The sequence below is a fragment of the Salvelinus fontinalis genome, chromosome 34 (genome assembly GCF_029448725.1).
Source record: "Salvelinus fontinalis isolate EN_2023a chromosome 34, ASM2944872v1, whole genome shotgun sequence".
NCBI classification, from domain to species: Eukaryota; Metazoa; Chordata; class Actinopteri; order Salmoniformes; family Salmonidae; genus Salvelinus; species Salvelinus fontinalis.
In genome coordinates this window covers 29152461-29179085 of record NC_074698.1, presented here as the reverse complement: position 1 = coordinate 29179085, position 26625 = coordinate 29152461, and the positions used below count along the sequence as shown (strand labels likewise).

The window sequence follows — 26625 nt, the reverse complement described above, 5'->3', positions numbered from 1 at the left end:
CACACACACGCACAAAACACATACTCACCTACACCAGAAGAATGTACACCTGCTGGATTTCATTATTGAAAACCGACAACTGACACAAGTCAAGTGCTACTGCTTTCCCTGTACCCACACACTTACAGCATATTCATTACAGAGTTACTACTTCTTTTATATGATCAAATCAAAGTGTGTTGGTCACGTACACAGTTTAGCAGATGTTATAGCGGGTGCAGTGAAATGCTTATGTTACTAGCTCCTAACAATGTAGTAAAATGTAGTAAAAGTCAACAAGTACGCAAATAATGCCCCAAAAACATTGACAAATCTTGAAACGTCAGAACGAATCTAATTAACCCAAATAGCACTGTAACAGTAATCCACATCTACACAGGATGAATTTACACAAGATATACTCAGAATGATATGTACAACAGTAAATATATTAGAGTGAGAACTTCTTAGGGCTGCAATCCTGTTAACGGAGAAAAAAAAGCTTTACGGCAAAAGCACAATATTCAATAATCTGAGAACAGCGTTCAGCCACAAAAGCAAGCCATACAGTTACCCGCTAAATTGTGGAGTCAACAAAAGTCATAAATAGCATTATAAATCTTCACTTACCTTTGCTGATCTTCGTCGGAATGCACTCCCAGGTCTCCCACTTCCACAAGAAATGTTCGTTTTGTTCGGTAATATCCATCATTTATGTCCAAATAGCCACTTTTGTTAGCTAGTTTGGTAAACAAATCCAAAGTCACGAAGCGCATTCACTAAAAGCAGACGAAATGTCAAAAAGTTCCGTAACAGTCAGTAGAAACATGTCAAACGATGTATTGAATCAATCTTTAGGATGTTTGTAACATAAATCTTCAATAATGTTCCAACCGGAGAATTCCTTTGTATTCAGAAATGCGATAGAACAGAGCTCGCTCTCACATGAACGCACATGGTCAGCTCATGGCAGACCTTACTCATTCCCCTCTCCTTCGGCCCCACTTCACAGTAGAAGCATCAGACAAGGTTCTAAAGACTGTTGACATCTAGTGGAAGCCGTAGAAATGCAAACTGACCCATATCCCACTGTGTATTCGATAGGCGATAAGATGAAAACCTACAAACCTCAGATTTCCCACTTCCTGGTTGGATTTTTTTCTCAGGTTTTTGCCATATGAGTTCTGCCATATGAGTTCTGTTATACTCACAGACATCATTCAAACAGTTTTAGAAACTTCAGAGTGTTTTCTATCCAATACGAATAATAATATGCATATATTAGCAGCGGGGACTGAGGAGCAGGCGGTTTACTCTGGGCACCTTTTCATCCAAGCTACTCAATACTGCCCCAGCAGCCATAAGAAGTTAAGAATACTGTATTTAAATACACATTACAAAACCCCATGACAAAATGGATAGAATTGTTGAAATGTTGCGAAAAATAAATAAATATGTTCAGTATGTGAATGGTGTGTATAGACAGTATGGACAGTATGTGAATGGTGTGTATAGACAGTATGTGAATGGTGTGTATAGACAGTATAGACAGCATGTGAATGGTGTGTATAGACAGTATAGACAGTATGTGAATGGTGTGTATAGACAGTATGGACAGTATGTGAATGGTGTGTATAGACAGTATGTGAATGGTGTGTATAGACAGTATAGACAGCATGTGAATGGTGTGTATAGACAGCATGGACAGCATGTGAATGGTGTGTATAGACAGTATAGACAGTATGTGAATGGTGTGTATAGACAGTATGGACAGTATGTGAATGGTGTGTATAGACAGTATGTGAATGGTGTGTATAGACAGTATGGACAGTATGTGAATGGTGTGTATAGACAGTATGTGAATGGTGTGTATAGACAGTATGGACAGTATGTGAATGGTGTGTATAGACAGTATGTGAATGGTGTGTATAGACAGTATGGACAGTATGTGAATGGTGTGTATAGACAGTATGGACAGTATGTGAATGGTGTGTATAGACAGTAAGGACAGTATTTTAATAGAAAAGGTCTGTACAGCAGTAGTTATATAGGATGATCCATGACTAGAATACAGTATATAAATATAAAGTGGGTGAAACAGTATTTAAACATTATTACAGTGACCAGTGTTCAATGACTATGAACTACTGTTTGTCTGTTGTTTCCCCTCAGTCCTTCCCATTTACAGCAGTACTAGCTGTTAACCCCAGCCTCCTGCATCCCAGCCTCCTGCATCCCAGCCCAGGTCCCAGCCCTGGCCCTTGTGGACAAATATCTCCTTCATGACATGAAGACTATAGAGTTCAGGGTTCAGCTTTACACTGTGGCGCCTTCCTGCTCCCCAACAAGCCATCAAATCCTCACTCCTCAACCCCCTACCACCTCAAAGGAAGAGCCATCAGTGAGAGAGAGCGAGAGAAAGAAAAAGGGAGAGAGAGAGGAAGGGAGAGAGAGAGGTAGAGAGAGAGAAAAAAAGGGAGAGAAAGAGTTCTCACACAGAGAGAGGCATCTACGTCGGTTTGCCTTTTTACGCCACATTGGCGTGTGACAGATGGTGCTCAGGTCAAGCAGAGTGGTCTCCAAGGCTAGGGGTCAGCGTGTATGGGTCAGTTAGTGAAGAGGCCAGGGGGCTAGTAGCTGTTTAAAGCTGACTGACCTGGGAACAGGAGCAAACCAGCATTCTAGGACCAGAGCCAGTCTCTGAAGAATAGTCACAATCTAAATCAGATCCAGAGTCAGAAAACCAAGTGTATCAGTTGTAATTTGAGCACAGAGAGGCTAGTGTTGTACTTTGTAGTAGCTGTCCCTAACTGACCTCAGACCTGCGTGTTAGCATTCTAATCTAATTTTGTACATTATCTAGTAATTATATTTCTATGTCCCTGACGGACATACAGTGTATGACTGGAGCAGGACAGTGTTGTACGTTTGAGTCATGTAGCAGACACTCTTATCCAGAGCCACTTACATACATTTGATCTCATACTGGTCCCCCGTGGGAATCGAACCCACAACCCTGGCATGGCACCATGCTCTACCAACTGAGCTACAGGGGACAGTCTCTATCTGAAGAATAGTCACAGTTTAAATCTGATCCAGAATCTGATCAGGAAACCAGTTTTTTTTTCACTAGACAGACAGGTGTTAGGGTATGGGATCAAACGTTGGTTCAAAACCCATCACTAAGGAAAGGAGGATACAGACCTATCCATTGTTCTGGTCTCTGCACACTTTGTATGAATGAGATATTTTTGTATGGTAAAGATCAGACGCCTAATGGGCTAGTCTCTCACCACGTGTCTGTATAAAGAGCTGTGATTGGATAATCAGCCAATTGACCACAGGGATGGTAGGTGTGTAACAGAGGGCTGCTTTGTGTCCATGTGAGTGGGTTGTAACCTCACTGACTTTATTAGTCAGAAAGTTCAAGGGTCACAGGGCTGGGTCACCTCATCAGTGCTGACTGAGGGAGGCAACGGCAGCTATGTGTCAATACCTATACGATCTACAAAGAGCAAGACAGAGAGTTAGTGTGTGTGTGTGTGTGTGTGTGTGTGTGTGTGTGTGTGTGTGTGTGTGTGTGTGAGAATCTCATCCAAAGGGATCTTGTCGGGCATCCCTTCCTCTGCAGTATGTTTAGAGAAAGAAAGGAGAGGAAATAGACAACATTTCCTTTAGGATTTAAACTGAACCTCAGACCTTAAAGCTCAGAGGAGGTATAGATATCTGCTAACACAGACTATTGTCTGGCCTGGCCATCGTCTGCCTCTCTTCTCCTCTTCCGGCCTCGCTCCCTGGGAATGTAGCAGCCAAGGCAGCTCTGAAGCGCGGAGGATTTAGCCTGAGTCGCATGAGTTGAACAGACACATTTAGGAGGTTGTGGGTTTCGAAATGCCCTGGAGGAGTGCAGAAAGTGCACCTGTTGTGGCGGTGGGCAGGAGGCTCAGGTGTGTGTGTGTGTGTGTGTTTCTGTCTCTGCATGTGTGCATGTGTGCATGTGTGTGTGCGTGTGTATACGTGTGTGTGTGTGCGATGGGTGTGTGCCTGTGTCAAACAGGCCCTGTTATCTGTCTTGTCTTGGTGCAGGGTTACACAAAGGACACAGTCGCTTTAGCAGCAGTGGAAACAGCCAATCTGACTCTGACCCCTGACCTCTAGGAATAGTAATATGGCTCATTGCTCTCAGGTCTTTGTTTTCCTGGCAGGTGATGGTTATCTAATGAGATGTATTAGTTAGGCCAGGGTTTCCCAAACCTCTCCTCAAGCACCCCTAGCCATTCCATCTATTTCATGTGTTTCAGTATAAGCACATCTGATTGGTCAACCAATCACCAAGCACTTCATTAGTTGATTCAGGTGTGCTAATTCTTCGAATACATCCAATCAGTGGAAATGTTGAGGGTTTAGGAAACACTTCATTAGGAAGAAGAGATGAGTGGCTATGAAAGGTTTCACCAACTGCAATGCTATGAGGAGCAATTGCAGAAACCAATGTGTTGCTGATGCTCTCTCAACCATTGTGTGTTCATTGGTGTGTAGCCATCTCTGGTGGTGCTGGTAATCAGTGTTTACTGGTGTGTAGCCATCTCTGGTGGTGCTGGTGACCAGTGTTTACTGGTGTGTAGCCATCTCTGGTGGTGCTGGTGACCAGTGTTTACTGGTGTGCAGCCATCTCTAGTGGTGCTGGTGACCAGTGTTTACTGGTGTGTAGCCATCTCTGGTGGTCCTGGTGACCAGTGTTTACTGGTGTGCAGCCATCTCTGGTGGTGCTGGTGACCAGTGTTTACTGGTGTGCAGCCATCTCTGGTGGTCCTGGTGACCAGTGTTTACTGGTGAGCCAGAGAACTAACCCAGTTAGGGAGTCTGAAGGAACACACAATGCTGAGTTACTAGGGAGAGAGATGGTATGCTGAGTTACCAGGGAGAGAGATAGTATGCTGAGTTACTAGGGAGAGAGATAGTATGCTGAGTTACTAGGGAGAGAGATAGTATGCTGAGTTACTAGGGAGAGAGATAGTATGCTGAGTGCCTAGGGAGAGATAGTATGCTGAGTGCCTAGGGAGAGATAGTATGCTGAGTTACCAGGGAGAGAGATAGTATGCTGAGTTACTAGGGAGAGATAGTATGCTGAGTGCCTAGGGAGAGATAGTATGCTGAGTGCCTAGGGAGAGAGATAGTATGCTGAGTGCCTAGGGAGAGAGATAGTATGCTGAGTTACTAGGGAGAGAGATGGTATGCTGAGTTACTAGGTCAGAGATAGTATGCTGAGTGCCTAGCTACCTAGAGTCCTTTTATGCAGGGACCTTGTCTTCTAATGGAACCATGCTAGTAGTCTAGAGCATGAATTACAGTCTGATCTCCACTACTACAGAGCCAGAGCTCAGTCCTCCAGGGTATAACACTGTTAGCCCTGTTAGATTCACTGCAGCAGTGCAGCATCTCACTAGCATTGGGCTCAAGCAGTTTCTATGGATTTACTGCAGTGTACAGCACTAGGGATGTGTATACATAACAATCATAAAATATCACCTCAGCAGCCATGGGAACACTGGTGTTGAGGTCTATCTGCCCCCTGTGACCCCCTCCTCTTACCCCCATTCCCCTAGCTGCTGTCCTGTGAGGTGAAACAGGAGCACCACCCATCCTAACTCCACTGTCCCTGCCCCCCTCCCCCTGACCACAGCTGGACCCTGTTACCCACAATGCACCGAGTAAGGGTCGTCCCTCAACATGACAGCGCCATCCCATAAACCAGGGCCCCCTAGACAGGACAGAGAGCAGCAGATGATAAATGGGTAAAAGGAGGAAAGGGGATCATTGAGAGAAAATGGAGGGAGTAAAGTAGAACAGAAGAAAAGAGAGTTCTGGGGGAGTTTCTGAATTCTGACGGGTCAATCCACGAACACACTGAAAACACTTATTGTTGATACCCCCGGATAGTTTGGTAAACTGAAACTCCACCTTTAAGTGTGGTGCACAGTCAATGAAAACATGTAGCTAGGTTAGTGAAGTATGCAGTATAATAATGTCAGCTATGCTAACCACAGTGTTGTGCAACGTGTGTAATGCAATGCAGAGTATTTTTTACTTGTGTAAGAAATGTGTTGAAGTATTTATGACGTTGTGCACCGGTGGCCATACTTGTTTAACTTGCCGTTGAATCTATAAGGTTTGAGGAGGAAGGGAGGGAGCAACGAAGTGTTGATGGAGAGGAGGTAGAGACTAATATGAAAGAGACGGGGGAGGAAGAGAAAGAAACTGAAGAACTTGTTTTCCCTCTTCTGCAATACGATCAAGGCTTTCGGTAACCGTGCCAAGTACACTTGCAGCTTGTTATCCAGTGAATGATAATAACAAATGTAAATGATAAACTGCTTTTCTCTCCCAAGGTGCTATGCAACCTAGTAGTAAGCAGAGATAGATCTTGACAGCGGAGAAAGCACAGTTGGTGAAGAATCTTCAGTCTGACACAAATAACTTTCTGTCCTTTCTGACTTTTCTAGAACAAGCTTTACAGAGAGTTCAGTCAAAGATGAATCTGGCAATATAGAGAATAGAGAGAAGAAAAGGAAGGAGGGGTAATGATTTTACGACATCTGTCAGGGACAATGAACCTCTGGCAGCCACAGTATCTTTGTAGTGGTGTGAAGGGGGGGTTACGGGGGCAATACCGTGAAACGAACTTTGCAAGCTGCTGCACACAACTCTCTCTCTGGTATATTTCAGGCCCACCACAAGAAAAGGGGCTGCTCAGGCCACATCCCAACATGCTATCCCAGCTCTCACTACCAGGCCACATCCCAACATGCTATCCCAGCTCTCACTACCAGGCCACATCCCAACATGCTATCCCAGCTCTCACTACCAGGCCACATCCCAACATGCTATCCCAGCTCTCACTACCAGGCCACATCCCAACATGCTATCCCAGCTCTCACTACCAGGCCACATCCCAACATGCTATCCCAGCTCTCACTACCAGGCCACATCCCAACATGCTATCCCAGCTCTCACTACCAGGCCACATCCCAACATGCTATCCCAGCTCTCACTACCAGGCCACATCCCAACATGCTATCCCAGCTCTCACTACCAGGCCACATCCCAACATGCTATCCCAGCTCTCACTACCAGCCTGATGGATGGCAGGAGTTTCTATTCCTTCAAACGGGCGCTTAACGAATGTCAGGTCTGCTTCGCCTTCACATCCGGCCTTTCTCACTAGGCTGATGTTTAATCTTCCTCTCTCTCTCTCTCTCCTCCTGCTCTTTCTCTCCCTACATCTCCCTCTCTTTCTCTCATTGACCCCCGTTGTCTGAGATTGATGGTTTTGACCAGGACTGCCCCCTGCTAGGACAGCGTGAGGGCCGTACCATTAGAGAACCGCAGCCAGGGGAATGAGGGAAAGATGACACAGTGTTAAGATCTTAGAAGTGACGGGGGATCAAGTTACCGCTCTGTGGGAGGATCAAGTTACCGCTCTGTGGGAGGATCAAGTTACCGCTCTGTGGGGGAGATCAAGGGGAGATCGGTGTTATTTAGTAGGTGTCACCACACGCACACAGACACGCACACGCACAAAACTTCACAATACAGCCTCTCCACATGGCCCTGGCTCCTATCTTTTTGCTGGAGATAAGGGCTCTTGACATTGGGCCCTGGGCCTTGGAGGCCCTGTGAAGCTGTAATTGCTGAGGCTTCACAACTCTCTCTCATGCAGGCTAGACCTTTAAACCCATCTCAGCCCTCCACTTGACTGACAAGTGACAGGACCGACCCTTCTTTCTGTTTCTCCTAGCTTGTTGGACCTTTCTTTTCTCTCTCTCTCTCCTTTTGGTTCCCCCTGTTTTCTTGCTTTTTCCTCTATGTCTTGAGAAGAAAAAGAGGGACAGAGAGCGAGAGAGCAGGGAGAGAGAGAAAGGCCTTCTTTCATTTCTCCGATCCTCTTCTCTTTATTTACATTTTCAGCCACATGTTTTTCTTGCACAGTGTTACGCAAAGATGTTGCCATGCATACTCTCCTCTACCACAGGCTCCTGGCCTGAAGCACCAGCAGTGCCACACATCCATCAGCTTTTTATAATAGATACGGTCAAATTCAAACCCAGAGAGCACAGAGGTTATAACTCTAGTTGTGTAATGGGAGTAGGAACAAAGAAAGCCCTTCTCCCATAGAGATACATATTGTTATGTAGTGTATGTCCTCTCTAGTGTTCTGTGTCATTCTGTGCTTACTCCATCCACACATAGTCAAGTCCCTAGTCTGTTGAGATTTTCCCCGTTTTTCTTGGGAAATATATAGCTTTCCTAAAGGGGAAACGTCCTCTTAATCTAACGTTGCAAGGGCCGAGTGTGTGTTTGTAGACAGATGAGACTCGGAGGAAGCTCCCTTTCAAACTCAGCTGCTGCACATCTCAGGAATGTTTCAAGTTTAAACAGAGAGGAGGCAAAGAGCGGTGGAGACAGCAGAGAGGAAATGACACGCCCGAGGAGGAGAGAAGCTGACGCTCAACGGCTACATTCCTCCCAGGATGATAGCAGACCTGGGTTCAACCACTGGCCCAAATCTTCCAAGTAGTATTTGAAATGATTTGAAATAGTATTAGAGCCCAGGTGTGGAACAGACATGACTGTGTGTCAGGTGGTGGAGTCTCTATTCTATACATTTCTATCTGCAACGTTCTGAACGTTTCACCTTTTATTTGACTTATTTCACCTTTATTTAACCAGGTAGGCCAGTTGAGAACAAGTTCTCATTTACAACTGCGACCTGGCCAAGATAAAGCAAAACAGTTCGACACAAACAACAACACAGAGTTACACAATTAATAGGCCATAGTGGCGAAATAATTACAATATAGCAATTAAACACGGGAGTGATAGATGTGCAGAAGATGTGTGCAAGTAGAGATAATGAGGTGCAAAGGAGCAAAATAAATAACATAAATAACAGTATGGGGGATGAGGTAGTTGGATGGGCTATTTACAGATGGGCTATGTACAGGTGCAGTGATCTGTGACCTGCTCTGACAGCTGGTGCTTAATGTTAGTGAGGGAGATATGGGTCTCCAGTTTCAGTGAATTTTGCAATTCGTTCCAGTCATTGGCAGCAGAGAACTGGAAGGAGAGGCGGCCAAAGGAGGAATTTACTTTGGGGTTGACCAGTGAGATATACCTGCTGGTGCCCATGCTACGGATGGGTGCTGCTATGGTGACCAGTGAGCTGAGATAAGGCGGGGCTTTACCTAGAAAAGACTTTATAGATGACCTGGAGCCAGTGGGTTTGACGACGAATATGTAGCGAGGGCCAGCCAACGAGAGCATACAGGTCGCAGTGGTGGGTGGTATATGGGGCTTTGGTGACAAAATGGATGGCACTGTGATAGACTGCATCAAATTGCTGAGTAGAGTGTTGGAGGCTATTTTGTAAATGACATCGCCGAAGTCGAGGATCGGTTTTACAAGGGTATGTTTGGCAGCATGAGTGAAGGATGCATTGTTGTGAAATAGGAAGCCGATTCTAGATTTAATTTTGGATTGGGGATGTTTAATGTGAGTCTGGAAGGAGAGTTTACAATCTAGCCAGACACCTAGGTATTTGTAGTTGTCCACATATTCTAAGTCAGAAACAAAACCTCACTGAATACACCCCATCTGTCTTTCTATTTCCTCTCTATGTCCTCCATGGCTCCCTCTCTGCTTGCCCCAGCCTCATGGCTCCCTCTCTGCTTGCCCCAGCCTCATGGCTCCCTCTCTGCTTGCCCCAGCCTCATGGCTCCCTCTCTGCTTGCCCCAGCCTCATGGCTCCCTCTCTGCTTGCCCCAGCCTCATGGCTCCCTCTCTGCTTGCCCCAGCCTCATGGCTCCCTCTCTGCTTGCCCCAGCCTCATGGCTCCCTCTCTGCTTGCCCCAGCCTCATGGCTCCCTCTCTGCTTGCCCCAGCCTCATGGCTCCCTCTCTGCTTGCCCCAGCCTCATGGCTCCCTCTCTGCCGGCACCAGACTCATGGCTCCCTCTCTGCCGGCACCAGACTCATGGCTCCCTCTCTGCCGGCACCAGACTCATGGCTCCCTCTCTGCCTGCACCAGACTCATGGCTCCCTCTCTGCTTGCCCCAGCCTCATGGCTCCCTCTCTGCTTGCCCCAGCCTCATGGCTCCCTCTCTGCCGGCACCAGACTCATGGCTCCCTCTCTGCCGGCACCAGACTCATGGCTCCCTCTCTGCCTGCCCCAGCCTCATGGCTCCCTCTCTGCCTGCCCCAGCCTCATGGCTCCCTCTGGGCTATCAGATTCTCTGGACCCATGTCGGAATGAGGCACAGTAAAATAAACATAGACCCCAGAGAGCAAGAATCACAACATTGGGTTTCTTAGGAAAATATTCCAAACTTCATCTACATAGCTCCCCTCCTTACGTCTCTCGCTTTCTTTCATGTCGGCCTCCCCTCTCTCTCCTCCTCTCCCGACACTCATACCTCCATCTATACTGCATGGCTACCTTGATCTTGTGTATTCTGGCCCTGCTCCCCTACACCCGTCCCCCGTCTCTTGCTTGTATCCTCCAGCGCCTGATTGGCTCCCTCTGTTCAGGGAGAGGTGTGATTGGCTGATGTTTGTTCTGTACAGCTTCAGACACATTCCACACAAATGCATACTGCTGTATGTGTGTATGTTGTGACACCCCTCGGTTCAAATATTTTTTTCTTTATTTTTTTAAATACTTTGGGTGTTCGATTGAGTCTGCCTGGAGTGCCAGATGATCGGGGATTGCACTTTAGGGACTATTCCATTGGTTCCATTGCGCCAGGCAAGATTGCAAAATGTCTGTTTTACCATCCTCCAACTGCTGTTAGTGTTTCCCTTTCCCCAGCCTTCATCTTCTGTTATTCTTTCACAATCCCTTTTTCTCTACACACAGCACAGCATATCCATCCAGCCACACAGCACAGCATATCCATCCAGCACAGCAGATCCATCCATCCAGCCACACAGCACAGCATATCCATCCAGCACAGCAGATCCATCCATCCAGCCACACAGCACAACAGATCCATCCAGCAGAGCAGATCCATCCATCCAGCCACACAGCACAACAGATCCATCCATCCATCCACACAGCACAGCATATCCATCTACCCACACAGCACAGCATATCCATCTACCCACACAGCACAACAGATCCATCCATCCACCAACACAGCACAACAGATCCATCCATCCATCCATCCAGCACAGCATATCCATCTACCCACACAGCACAGCATATCCATTTACCCACACAGCACAACAGATCCATCCATCCATCCACACAGCACAGCATATCCATCCATCCACACAGCACAGCATATCCATCCATCCAGCCACACAGCACAGCATATCCATCCATCCACACAGCACAGCATATCCATCCATCCACACAGCACAGCATATCCATCCATCTACCCACACAGCACAGCATATCCATCCATCCACACAGCACAGCATATCCATCTACCCACACAGCACAGCATATCCATCCATCCAGCCACACAGCACAGCATATCCATCCATCCACACAGCACAGCAGATCCATCCAGCCACACAGCACAGCAGATCCATCCATCCAGCCACACAGCACAACAGATCCATCCATCCAGCCACACAGCACAGCAGATCCATCCATCCAGCCACACAGCACAGCAGATCCATCCATCCAGCCACACAGCACAGCATATCCATCCATCCACCCACACAGCACAGCATATCCATCCATCCACACAGCACAGCAGATCCATCCAACCACCCACACAGCACAGCATATCCATCCATCCACCCACACAGCACAGCAGATCCATCCATCCACACTCTCTTCCCATCTACTTCTTCATCATTTCCCAACCCTGTAATACTACCAGCCTTCCTGCTCTTTATTATAGGCTGTATATCATGAGAAGAGCCCGGGTTCATTTCTCTGTTGACTTTATGGCTGAACCGAAGGAAAAACTCAAGCCACATTTTAGAAACTTCAGCAAAGGCACACATAAGCCGAATGAAGTCATAGTTAAGAACCTACTAGTAGAAAACTCTAATTTAGAATAACGTGAATAACGTCTACACATGTAATGTTGAAGTGCAGTTCAGACGGACCACCAGTTACATGAGCATGGGCAGAAATCCATTACAATCCACTGAATTCCATTATCAGTCCATTTAAATGTATTCCCCCAGGCGTTGTGTTTAAACCCATGGGATAACTGCGACCCCTCACCCCAACTACTCATTACACTGTGGTCAAATGGCAGACTGTACCTCCATCAGATGCTATCTTCACTGTCTGAACAAGATTTTCCAGAAACAATTACTAGGCCTATACCTAGTGCTGATTGGGTCCAACACAGTACTTTTTGCATTGTTGGCAAAAATAAAAGCTAAGTTAGTACTTTTTACACTGTTGGCAGAAGTTAAGAGGTATTTCTCGCAGAGTTAGCAGGTGTTGGCTGTTGATAGCTGTTAGTGAGTTAGCTGCTGGCTACTTTGTTAACCTGACCCAATGGCACAATACTAAAGCTCCTTTATTGGTATTTGGCTGTATAACAATACATCTCTGCCCAGCCTTGGCTTTAACATGTAATGACTTGGAACATAACACTAGGAATGTGTAGCTCAGGGAAGGGATCCGAGATATTACCACTACACATCTCTTCTTTAACGTAATCCGCTATCAAGGAACTACAGGGGGAAAAAACATTTTCATATCAAGGGTTATGATTTCCAGGAAGAGGGGAATGAGAAAAGAGGTATGCTGAAAGAGGAGGAAAATACATACCACAGTGGTGGCGTGATGTGAAGGGATGATACTGGGCTAGAAATTCACTTTCATGGCCTGTGTCCCCCCCCCCGCCTTCCTCTTTCCCCTGCCTCCCAGCTCTTACATCTCCACTCCAACTCTTGACATTCGAGGCCGTGTTTATCAGTAAAGAAAATGTACAATGGAAATAAAGAACAGTAAAAGAGAGCAGGGAAACTCCAGAGGGGGAAAACAGATGGCAGATATGCAGTGGAAGTGTACTCGGTGGCTCCGCTTCAACACTAATATCTACTTGGCACAAGCCCTGTGCATTTCTGGTAGTTTTATACGGCCGCAACTAAAACCGGCTTGTGGAGGAAAAGATCGCAAGGCTGCCAGTGAATTAATGAAACGCCAGCCGCAAGAATGCAAAAAACCTGCTCTGTTTCCTTCTGCAAAGTTCATCATATGTCATGGCCATCATCAGTGGGGTTCAGGCATTATAACAGTTATTACACACAGGCACATACCGCTTGTGTTGCCTGCTGAGAGTAGGAGCTAGAACGAGAGAGAACAGAGATAGAGTGAGGGATAAAGGTGAAGATGATGATGGTTCATTCATCGTTAGAGAGACAAGGAAGCAGAGCCAACTTTTCGGACAGATAAACTTGGATAAAAGATTTCCAGACTCTGGGAACAACGTGGCAATAGCACACAACCAAACAACCAGATTATTCTTCAATGTGACGCAGAAGCAACTAGACTAAGTTGAATAAATTCAATCAGTAATTAACTATAACAGCGTGATTAGCTATAAGATAATGACGTGTTGTGGGCCGGCGGCTACAGTATAACCTAATGCAGGACGTGATAATGTGTCTCTCTGCAGGCAAAAGACTCCTATATCAAAGAGTCAGCAGAGAGAGAGACCTTGAGAATGACTGGCATGTTTGGAGAAAGTGGAAGGGTAAGGGCGGAAGTTACCGTAACCATGGTGGCACTATCTCCGTAGCTCAGGGTTGTGTTTTCAGATGGGAGAGTGTGATCTCTGCCTCACAATGTTGCTACAAGGTTGCAGCAAAGTTGTGCATTGGCTGAACGGGTGGGTCAGTGCTACAAGTGAGTAACGACAGACAGGGAGGCAGAAAGGAAGGGAGAGATAGAAAGGAAAATGAATATGGGAAAGTTTCAGTCATTGTCTAGGACGTTTTTAGTGTTGTACCCTTTCAACCCCTGAAGCAACTCAGAACAGTGTTCTCTGGGAGTATTATGGGTAGATTTGTCAGGACAAACCCTACTATACAAGAAGAATCCAGGTAGTACCCAAAAAAGCAACCAGTACCATTAAAACGCCACTTAAGAAAGTCCCTTAAGTGAACAAATTCAACCTGAAGGTGTCTACAATTTCCACTCACACAGCGAGCAGCCCCCCCCCACCCACAATCAACTTAAATCATGACATTTTTCTAAATGTTGAAAACTGCTTTCCAAATAAAAGCAGAATTAAAGAGAAAGTGAAAACACTGCAGGTGGAGAAAATGAATAGTTGAATATAAATCAGATGACTGTGTCTGCGTGGCTCATGTTGAAAGGGAGAGAAAATAATACCGTCGCAGTCTCCCTTGGAGTGTCCAATAAAACTAAGCTTGGCGTATTTCACCCCGACGTGAACTGCGGATATTAAACCCCCCACACTGTCCTTTTACGCCCAGAGAGAGAGAGAGAGAGAGAAAGGGACGGAGGGAGAGAAAGAGAGAAGTAGGGAGAGAGAGAAGGGGAGGACAGAAGGAAGGAAGAAAGATTGAAAATCTTTATTTTACTCTCTCCTCGCTCAAGGCCACTAACCCGTGCGATTAATCCTCGGAACGAAGGATGATAAACGTCTTCAATGACTCACTTGAGCGGCTCGTCTTCCCTTTATATGCCATCCATTCCCCCCTCTTTCTTTCCTCCCTTCCCTCGATCTCTTTCAACTCAAGTCGAAGTTATGTGATCTTACAGGTGTCCCGTCTCGGGCCTGAATATGCTGGGTCTCAAGTGAATCCGGGGTGTAAATTACTTGACTTGCCCATCTGACACTATCCTCTCTTTGGATCCAAAAGCACCTCTCTCAGCATCTCTGAGTTTCTACTGTATTTCTCAGACGTGTTTAGTAAGGAGTGTTGGCCAAAGTTTAGAGTAATGACAACATTCTAATGTTAGGTGATTTATACTGAGCGTTTGTCAGGAAAGCAGCTCCAGGATATCGATAAGGACACAAGTTTAGAGCACCGCAAGCTAAATCACACACAGATGCATGCACACATGCACTATATGGTATATCACATAATTCCAGTCACAGACAGAGACTTGGTACAGTTGTAAAAGTGGAGAAATGAGAGCAGTTTGTACTGCAGCATTAAGACTTACTGTTTTACACTGAGACACAGAATCACACACACTCGCTCTCATGTCAACCCTCCAGATCAAATGTTTTTTGTTACAGTTATTAACAGCAGGTATAAGAAAACCGTTAACAGTAGGTATAATAAGAAAGTTAAACAGCAGGGATAAAACAGTTAACAGCAGGTATAAAACAGTTAGCAGCAGGGATAAAACAGTTAACAGCAAGGATAAAACAGTTAACAGCAAGGATAAAACAGTTAACAGCAGGTATAAAACAGTTAACAGCAGGTATAAAACAGTTAACAGCAGGTATAAAACAGTTAACAGCAGATATAAAACAGTTAACAGCAGGTATAAAACAGTTAACAGCAAGGATAAAACAGTTAACAGCAAGGATAAAACAGTTAACAGCAGGTATAAAACAGTTAACAGCAGGTATAAAACAGTTAACAGCAGGTATAAAACAGTTAACAGCAAGGATAAAACAGTTAACAGCAGGTATAAAACAGTTAACAGCAAGGATAAAACAGTTAACAGCAGGTATAAAACAGTTAACAGCAAGGATAAAACAGTTAACAGCAAGGATAAAACAGTTAACAGCAGGTATAAAACAGTTAACAGCAGGTATAAAACAGTTAACAGCAAGGATAAAACAGTTAACAGCAGGTATAAAACAGTTACCAGCAGGTATAAAACAGTTAACAGCAGGTATAAAACAGTTAACAGCAAGGATAAAACAGTTAACAGCAAGGATAAAACAGTTAACAGCAGGTATAAAACAGTTACCAGCAGGTATAAAACAGTTAACAGCAAGGATAAAACAGTTAACAGCAGGTATAAAACAGTTACCAGCAGGTATAAAACAGTTAACAGCAAGGATAAAACAGTTAACAGCAGGTATAAAACAGTTAACAGCAAGGATAAAACAGTTAACGGCAGGTATAAAACAGTTAACAGCAGGTAGAAAACCGTTAACAGCAGGTAGAAAACCGTTAACAGCAGATATAAAACCGTTAACAGCAGATATAAAACCTTTAACACCAGGTAAACTCCAGTAAACTCCAAATACAGTATAAAACCGTTAACAGCAGGTATAAAACCGTTAACAGCAGGTATAAAACCACTAACAGCAGTTAGAAAACAGTTAACATGAGGTAGAAAACAGTTAACAGCAGGTATAAAAGGTGCAGTGAAATGCTAACACGCTAGCTCCCTCAACAATGCAGTACAATATCCATATCAATAATAATAGAAAAGTTGAATCTAAAATAATAAGTCATAGAGGAAGATAGTTCCCATAGTAATAAAACAGATCTAATAAGATATACAGTACAGATGATGATTGTGTAATGATCAAGCAGAACTGTGTTCCAAATGTAAAGTGGGTAGTGTCTTTACGCAGTTGAATAGAAGTATCAAATCCAACAGCAGTGTTGACTGTGTGTGTGCATGTGTGTTTGTGTGTGTTGGTGTGTAGTTGTGTGCAAGGGTTGGACGTGTGGAAAGTCAGTGTAAACAGCCTCTAAGGTGCAGGTCTGAGCAGGTAAACAGCTAGGGTTTGCTGTTCAACAGTCTGATGGCCTGGTGGTAGAAGCGGGCTCGGAGCCTGTTGGTCCGAGACCCGATACCATTTGCCAGATGGTAACAGTCCGTGGCTTGGGTGACTGGAGTTCTTGACAGGCTTCATGGCCTTCCTCATACATCGTAATCTGAACAATTTGTGTGTGTGTGTTCGTGTGTGTGTCTGTAATGTGGTTTCACAGGCTAAAGAGTTTGTCGTAAACATGGAGAAAATGGTTAAATGTGCTTCCTGTTCAACCACAGTGTGCGAAGAACTGTAAATGGTAGTGGTGGACTGTCCAGGCCCTGAGAGAGAGACAGACACAGAGAGAGACACAGACAAGCACAGAGAGACAGAGAGACAGACACAGAAAGAGAGACAGACAGACACAGGCAGGCACAGAGAGACAGACAGACAGAGACAGAGACACACATACATGTATTTACCAGTCCACAGCACCAAGTACTACCAGGACCTATAGCAAGGTTTATGTTAATGAAGCAGCTACCAAACCTGCTACCACAGTAACTAACAATCTGCTCTAGGAAAACACCATCCAGGATCCACATCCATTCTTCAGTGTCTGATACAATACTATCGAGTTCAAGTCACCTTGGTCAGACTGTGGCTACAGTAAATAGATAGAGAGTAGCAAAGGGAACTTTCTTTCCCCCGAGTCCAGTGGAAAATTACTCAAAGCCCTGAGGTCACTGCTGAACTACGGCCCATTGTTTGAAGAGCCCTGCGTCAAGAGACCACGTCTTTGATCCTTCATGTGTGCTCAGTCTAGACGACGATAATAACCCCACATATTGTGCTAACCACATGAAAAAAGAGAAACTAATACATCATAAAGATCTATACAGATTTGTGACGCATTATACAGATATGAAGGGTAGTTATAGTACAGAATTACTGAATATCTCAAATTAGCACTATACCTCTGTGTCCTACACCTCTAGGCTGTCTCTATGTCCTACACCTCTAGGCTGTCTCTATGTCCTACACCTCTAGGTTGTCTCTATGTCCTACACCTCTAGGCTGTCTCTATGTCCTACACCTCTAGGCCGTCTCTATGTCCTACACCTCCAGGCCGTCTCTATGTCCTACACCTCTAGACCGTCTCTATGTCCTACACCTCTAGGCCGTCTCTATGTCCTACACCTCTAGGTTGTCTCTATGTCCTACACCTCTAGGTTGTCTCTATGTCCTACACCTCTAGGTTGTCTCTATGTCCTACACCTCTAGACTGTCTCTATGTCCTACACCTCTAGACTGTCTCTATGTCCTACACCTCTAGACTGTCTCTATGTCCTACACCTCTAGGTTGTCTCTATGTCCTACACCTCTAGACTGTCTCTATGTCCTACACCTCTAGACTGTCTCTATGTCCTACACCTCTAGGTTGTCTCTATGTCCTACACCTCTAGGTTGTCTCTATGTCCTACACCTCTAGGCCGTCTCTATGTCCTACACCTCTAGGCCGTCTCAATGTCCTACACCTCTAGGTCGTCTCTATGTCCTACACCTCTAGGCTGTCTCTATGTCCTACACCTCTAGGCTGTCTCTATGTCCTACACCTCTAGGCTGTCTCTATGTCCTACACCTCTAGGTTGTCTCTATGTCCTACACCTCTAGGTTGTCTCTATGTCCTACACCTCTAGGTTGTCTATGTCCTACACCTCTAGGCCGTCTCTATGTTCAACACCTCTAGGCCGTCTCTATGTTCAACACCTCTAGGCCGTCTCTATGTCCTACACCTCTAGGTTGTCTCTATGTCCTACACCTCTAGGTTGTCTCTATGTCCTACACCTCTAGGTTGTCTCTATGTCCTACACCTCTAGGCTGTCTCTATGTCCTACACCTCTAGGTTGTCTCTATGTCCTACACCTCTAGGTTGTCTCTATGTCCTACACCTCTAGGCCGTCTCTATGTCCTACACCTCTAGGCCGTCTCTATGTCCTACACCTCTAGGCCGTCTCTATGTCCTACACCTCTAGGCCGTCTCTATGTCCTACACCTCTAGGTTGTCTCTATGTCCTACACCTCTAGGTTGTCTCTATGTCCTACACCTCTAGATTGTCTCTATGTCCTACACCTCTAGGTTGTCTCTATGTCCTACACCTCTAGGTTGTCTCTATGTCCTACACCTCTAGGCTGTCTCTATGTCCTACACCTCTAGGCTGTCTCTATGTCCTACACCTCTAGGTTGTCTCTATGTCCTACACCTCTAGGCCGTCTCTATGTCCTACACCTCTAGGCTGTCTCTATGTCCTACACCTCTAGGTTGTCTCTATGTCCTACACCTCTAGGCTGTCTCTATGTCCTACACCTCTAGGCTGTCTCTATGTCCTACACCTCTAGACTGTCTCTATGTTCAACACCTCTAGCTTGCTTTCCTTTCCCATGTCCTTCACAGTTTCCAGCAAGACATGACAAAGGTAAGACTTGTCTCGGTCTGTGTATTCTATTACTCAATGGCACTGCGTTTAAAGCATCTCTTTCTATAGCTGACCTTGTCCTTGATCTGTCCTTTCAGGCTGAGAGAGGAGAGAGAGTGACTCCAGTGCCACCATGAAGGACTTCTTCCTCCCTTCGCTGACGCCCTTCCTCCTTCTCCTCTTGCTCCGGCTCCCCGGCAGGACTCTGGCCAGCGACTGTCCCCAGGACTGCACCTGTTCCACCCCAGAATCCATCTTCTGTTTCCAGCGCCGCTCTGCCACCATGCCCCACGGCGTCCCGGAACCCACCAAGAACCTCTACCTCTTCGCCAACGGCATCGAGACCCTGGCCGAGGAAGACTTTGTGGGGATGGAGAGCCTGGAGATGCTGGATCTGAGTCAGAACAAAGTCACGGTTCTGCCCGACCGGGTGTTTGAGCCTCTGACTTCCCTGAGGAACTTGGACCTCTCAGCCAACCAGATCACCCATCTGTCAGAGGAGACCTTTGCAGGCATGGTCCTACTGGAGAGGCTGTACCTCTACAGCAACCACATCCGGACTATACACCCTGCCGCCTTCCACGGCCTGGAGCAGCTGCTGGAGCTCAAGCTGCAGGGAAACCAGCTCACCTCGCTCCCCGCCCTAGCCATGCCCAGATTGCTGCTTTTGGACCTCCGCTTCAACACCCTCCCATCCCTGGGGTCAGCCGACCTCCAGATGCCCAACCTGGAGTCTCTGAAGCTGGCCGGCCTGGGCCTCGAAAGCCTGAACGAGGACCTGATGGCCAGCCTGGGGAACCTCCACGAACTGGACATCTCTGGCAACGAGCTGGGCTCCTTCCCCCTGGCGCTGAGGGAGGCCCGGGGCCTGATCTACCTGAGCCTGGCCGGGAACCCCATGGGCCCACTGAAGCTGGAGGACCTGAAGAACCTGAGCGAGCTCCAGGAGCTGGACATCAGCAACCTGAGTCTGCAGGGCTTGCCCGACGGGTTCGCACAGCTTTTCCCTCACCTGACTAAGCTAACGGTGGCCGAGAACCCTTTCAACTGCCTGTGCACCCTGGCCTGGTTCCCCGGGTGGCTCAGGAACCAGGGGGTGACTCTGGGCAGGACGGAGGAGACCCGCTGCCACTTCCCTCCCCTCAACGCTGGGAAGGTGCTGGAGAGGCTGGAGCACAGGGAGTTTGGCTGCCCCACCACCACTACTGTCACCGCTAGCACAGTCAGAACCAGCACCACCATGCCCCCTCCGGTCACCACCCTGCCTAGCACCTCCCCAGCCATCCCTGCACCCGGGCCCAGTGAGGAGGACACCTCAACTGGGACAGACAGCCAGCCCCCGCTCCCCGTCCCTTCCTCTCCCAGCAGCAGCAGCCAAGACCCAGAGGTGGACTTCTTCTGCCCCTCCCAGACCTGCTTGAATGGGGGCACCTGTCGGCTGGACGGGCAAGGCCATCTGGAGTGCACCTGCCCTCGTGGCTTCTACGGCACCTATTGCGAGAACCGCCACCACTCCCACCCCCCTCCCGATGAGGACCACAATCACAACAACAATGACATTTCCGCGGCAACTGTCACCGCCGACGCCCCCGACATCAGCTCGCGCCTGGTGACCAGCTCCTCCATCCTGCTGGACCTGCACCGCTACATCAAGGTCCGGCCCTACATCCGCGGCATCCGTCTGACATACCGCAACCTGTCGGGGCCCGACCGGCGTCCCATGCAGCTCAGCGTGCCCGCTTCCTACCCAGAGTACACCCTGAGGGGGCTGCGGCCCAACTCCACCTACACGGTGTGCGCCAGCCCGCTGGGCGACCTCAGCGGTGGGGACAGCGTCTGCACGGAGGCCCACACAGCAGCCCAGCAGCACACAGGGAGGCAGGTGGAGGACAAGAGGCTGACTACCATGCTGGTGCCGGCTCTGGCCATCCTGCTGCTCCTAGTCCTGGTTGCAGCCGCCGTGGGGGTGGTGTGCTACATAAGGAGGAAACGGGCCAAGGGCCACCTGGATCTGGAGTGTGAGCCAGCCCAGCTGGAGCTGGAGGGAGTTAAGGCTGGTTCCAACATTGGAGGAGCGATGCCCCAAAAGCAGCCGGAGCCGGCTGTGGTTCAAAATGGCGGCCTGGAGTACGAGGTGCTGCTAATACAGGATCATTGCACGCCGAACAACAACATGGCTCTCTCTCATAAGCCCTCTTATTTCTGACACCCATCTCTGTTGCTACTCAGACCCAGAGGGTAAGACTAAGTACCTCTAGCTACTCCTTCCCTCACGGACTAGACACCAGCACAAGAGTTGTTGGTGACAGTGGAGGAGAAAGAGAGAGGACCGGCCAGCCATGGGTCAGCAATTGAGAAACGGAACAAATACTTAACTGTGCAGACATTAAAATATGTTTGAAAGGATTATTTGAAAATAAGGAGAGCCTTTTAAAGTGCCTTTATTCTTATTTCCACACCTCCTGCTTTGTTTCTACAATCACATTGCTGGACTGGCGCCCCGCGGCTCACTACTGAGTGCGCCCACTCTCCACAGCAGGTCAAAGGTCAAGCGAGGCTGGGCCAGGCAGCGAGACATCAGGGTCATAGTGACCTAATCCCTGCTGTGTCTACTCTAAAATGGGGTCTGCACTGAAATGGGGTTGTCTTGCTGTGCACCCCTTGTGATAACTGAACTATGTAAAAAGAGTATAAGCAATTATTTTGCTCTGTAGCACCTCAGCACTACCCCAGTGGTGCTTGCTGTGAATGACATCCCAGTCACCAAATGAAGAGAACTTTTTTCAGTAATTGAAAAGCAAGGTGCCTGACATTTATCATGCTTTGTTTCGGCTCAATTGCTTAGTGAAATTGTCATTTTTTTGTTGTGTTTGTAAATGTTTTTATACTCTTGCTGTAAGTACGTGACTGTTACCACCCTTCCACCCCCCCTAACTGCTTGTGATTTAACAGACAGATTAAAATCTTTGAAGATTAAAACTCGTTTGTACCAGCAAAGTCAATCAAAGGCTTTACCCTACGAATGTCAGACAGTGTAAGCAGCTGTAAGTCTGGGCAGACTTACTAAATCCCCTCTCCATTCTCTGGCCCTCAACCCCATCCCCCGCCCCCCGCCCCCCGCCCCCCGCACAAAAAGCACCGATAAACAGTTTCAGTTGGCTGAAACCCTAACATTTGTTTCTGTGCTGCAGCGAACTTCAAACATCCCCTGAGCCTGCCTCAGATCAACCACACACACATGATTACCACAGAGAGGAGAAGGGAAAATAAACTGTTCATTTCTAAAGGCTTAATTCATTGTTGTTGTCCCCAAGAGGGAACACAGTTATTTCAGTAAACCGCAATTCACAAGAATGCACTTGTTAGCCTAGCCTAGCCTAGCCTAGCCTCAGAGATAGATGCTTGTGGATTTCCCTCAGGCAGAATTAGCCTCTATGGTGCTTTGTTGTGCACCATTAACTGGTCTTTGGAAAAGGAGGGTCCCCCGTCTTGCTCACTTGCAGCCAAGCAGACTATGAAAAGTCCAAGCGTAGCATATAGTTTGAAGGTTTTATATGGGCTCTGTCTGGGACGAGGGACATTGAGGACGAGTATTTGGAAAGAAGTTGTACACCAAACTAGAATATGCTGAAACACCAGTGTTGAGATTCAAATCTCAGAATGTGAAAACAGTCTAAGTAACTTTTATGTGTCTGGCGCTAACCTGCCTGCGCCCGATGAGGATCTCAGTGCCGACTACAGTATGAAGATCTCTGTCGGTAACAGCTCAGAGATAATGTGACAGCATGTCCCGTCTTGTGCACAGAGCAGCAGACATCAAGTCACTGTCATGCTTCAGTAGTACTGTATCCCCCACTAAACACACACACACACACACACACACACACACACACACACACACACACACACACACACACACACACACACACACACACACACACACACACACACACACACACACACACACACCTACTCCATTCACTACATTTAAAGACATTCTCCAGTACTCTGTATAGTTTTTAGCCAGTAGTTCTGTTAGTAGCATTCACGAGACAAAAGTTTTCCCTGCGTACTATGTCGCATATGTGCCCCACATAATTTATCTTTCTCGTTCTGCTGTGTGTGCATCTAGCTAGCTGTCGCTCAAATGGCAAGGGGCTAAAGCTCATTGGCTAGAACTTGAATTGCTAGGGGGAAAATGTAGAGAAAATGGCACAGCACAGCTTCGAGAAAAAGTTCATTTTAAACTAGGCATTAAATGGCTTATTGAGGTAAGACAGTAATTCTGTGAATAGAGTATGCATTTTTGAACTACACATTGACACATCCAGCCCAAAGTGGGAGGTTTAACAAATACTTAGCAGTCGCTAAAGTTCCGGAGCATGTCTTTAAAAGTATTAAAACCTCCTGAAATGGGCATGTTAAGACAAGGGTTCCCTCTCCTAACATGCTTAGTGACCAGGCAGTGTACATGATGACTATTATTTTAGTGAAAACAACACAGGAGATTAAGACTGGAAGGAAGGGTTGGTGGTTGCTGTCTACCACTAAATCTTATACCATCTAAACAAATACTTAGGCCTCAATATTTAACACCTAAAATTACATCTGTTTAAAGTGTGTAAAACTACCAAAACAACTTAACTGGAATACTTGGTTTTACAATACAAAAAACATTGAAAATATCCAGAAATATTTTTGATATTATTCCTATTTTCCCTGTTTATTTTGGGAAGCTTTTCGTTGTTATTGTTCGTCTCTTTCCATGTCCTTTAGAATTAAGTGAACATATTTTTATGAGCAAAAAAACACTAATGTTGACATTATTAAAAAAGTTTAAATAAAAACTGAACACAAACATTTGAGGTTACGTCTGTTTTCGTCTTCCTAAATCAGGGCTCTCCAACCCTGTTCCTGGAGAGTTACCGTCCAGTATGTTTTAACTCCAACCCTGTTCCTGGAGAGTTACCGTCCAGTATGTTTTAGCTCCAACCCTGTTCCTGGAGGACTCCCGTCCTGTAGGTTTTAACTCCAACCCTGTTCCTGGAGGACTACCATCCAGTATGTTTTAACTCCAACCCTGTTCCTGGAGGACTACCATCCAGTATGTTTTAACTCCAACCCTGTTCCTGGAGGACTACCATCCAGTATGTTTTAACTCCAACCCTGTTCCTGGAGAGCTACCGTCCAGTATGTTTTAACTCCAACGCTGTTCCTGGAGGACTACCATCCTGTACGTTTTAACTCCAACCCTGTTCCTGGAGAGCTACCGTCCTGTAGGTTTTAACTCCAACCCTGTTCCTGGAGGACTACCGTCCTGTAGGTTTTAACTCCAACCCTGTTCCTGGAGGACTACCATCCTGTAGGTTTTAACTCCAACCCTGTCTGTTTTTCTCTGTCTCAGTAGAACATTTGACTGGCAGTGGAGCAATAGATTAAGTCTACTATCAACTTCACCTCCTTCATTCAGCCATCACTCTGTGAAGCGAGGGAAGAAGGGGCCAACGGAAGAGTGGGAGGCATGATTGAGCCAGTTATTAAACCTGTCAGGATGTCAAGTCTGACAGACAGTTTGCAAACCCCCCCCCCCCCCCCCTACCACACCCACACGTACCCCCTTGCCTCCTCCCCACACATACACACCGATGTGTGTGAGCCTGAGCGAGAACACATTGTTTTTATGTATCCATATCTGTTAGCTCTTCCATGTCCTTGGCTCTTACTACCACCACCTCCAAGATGTGCTTCATTAATAATCCAATGTGTCCAACAGAGTGTTACATTCCTCCCTCCAGCAGAGCACCACCCAACACAAACTTTTTACCAGACTGTTTAAGGGGGTCTTGGTATTTTTCCCTCAATAGCTGGAGGCGAAGATAAAAAATATGATTGAAACCACACAGAGGCTAAATATTAATAGTGATTTGTACCGCAGACAGGGCCCCTGGCCCTGAGCTAATGGGTTAGCATTGTTTGTTAGCGTACATAATATATTAACCTCTGACCACACACAAGTTTACAGGTACAGGCTTGGCAGGGGCTGACTGTACAGTATGTCCACACACACACACGGCTTGGCTCGGGTACAGGCATCCAGCTGCTAGCTGTTGTGCTCATTCCCAGCACTAACACAAACACATAGAACAGCTCCACTGCGGTCCTGAAGACACCCATTATTTCACTTGGTTCTGAGTGAAAACAACCAATAACACACACCCTGCAGGTTCAGCCTTTGTTTTTCAAACATTTTCTTCTTCTCTTGTCTCTCAGTCTCCCTCTCTCACCTCATATGTTGGAATAGTTGGAGAAAAATACAGCATCCTGCCTCGCAGAGTTAACCCAGGTTCAACTGGAGTCTCAAACAATCATGCATGTGACGGTGACAACCAGTACCTGAGCTGTGGATAAGAAAGAAAGAGGCTGGGAAAGAGAGAGAGAAAGAGAGAGAGGGAAAGAGAGAGAGAGAGAGGGAGAGAGAAAGAGAGAGAGGGAAAGAGAGAGAGAGAAAGAGAGAGAGAGGGAAAGAGAGGGAGAGAGAAAGAGAGAGAGAGGGAAAGAGAGAAAGAGAGAGGGAAAGAGAGAAAGAGAGAGAGAGAGAGAGGGAAAGAGAGAGAGAGAGAGAGAGGGAAAGAGAGAGAGAGAGGGAGAGGGAAAGAGAGAGAGAGAGAGAAAGAGAGAGAGAGAGGGAAAGAGAGAGGGAAAGAGAGAGAGAGAGAAAGAAAGAGAGAGGGAAAGAGAGAGGGAAAGAGAGAGAGAGAGAAAAACACAGAGAGAACATGTGTCTGTTCCTCTCTTTTCCTTCTGTAAAACAGGCCTCTTTTCTTCCCCTTGGCTTTAACAGACCTGGCCTCTGGCGAGGGGCCAACCCCGACGCTGCTCAAGCTGCATGCACCACTCAAAGGAGCCATTGTAGCAGTGAATGAAGCCTTTTTCAAATGATCATCCTGAAAAATTCCACACTAAATTATTGCTGAGTAAATATTTTGGAACTTTTTTCTCAATCTTTCTTTCCCTCCACCACTTCCCTCTCTTCTTTCCCTCCACCACTTCCGCTCTCTTCTTTCCCTCCACCACTTCCGCTCTCTTCTTTCCCTCCACCACTTCCCTCTCTTCTTTCCCTCCACCACTTCCCTCTCTTCTTTCCCTCCACCACTTCCCTCTCTTCTTTCCCTCCACCACTTCCCTCTCTTCTTTCCCTCCACCACTTCCCTCTCTTCTTTCCCTCCACCACTTCCCTCTCTTCTTTCCCTCCACCACTTCCCTCTCTTCTTTCCCTCCACCACTTCCCTCTCTTCTTTCCCTCCACCACTTCCCTCTCTTCTTTCCCTCCACCACTTCCCTCTCTTCTTTCCCTCCACCACTTCCCTCTCTTCTTTCCCTCCACCACTTCCGCTCTCTTCTTTCCCTCCACCACTTCCGCTCTCTTCTTTCCCTCCACCACTTCCCTCTCTTCTTTCCCTCCACCACTTCCCTCTCTTCTTTCCCTCCACCACTTCC

At 46.8% G+C, this 26625-nt stretch overlaps 1 protein-coding gene across 1 annotated transcript in view; it reads left to right on the top strand.

The window, feature by feature from the left end:
- LOC129833677 (vasorin-like) overlaps positions 1–22249 on the top strand; it is a 42433-nt gene extending 20184 nt beyond the window's left edge. Inside the window, exon 3 of the mRNA XM_055898423.1 lies at positions 19227–22249. Coding sequence (XP_055754398.1) covers positions 19262–21334 — 2073 coding nt within the window. The 5' untranslated portion in view covers positions 19227–19261 and the 3' untranslated portion in view covers positions 21335–22249. The remainder of the gene's footprint in view (positions 1–19226) is intronic.
- Positions 22250–26625: the final 4376 nt, after the last annotated feature.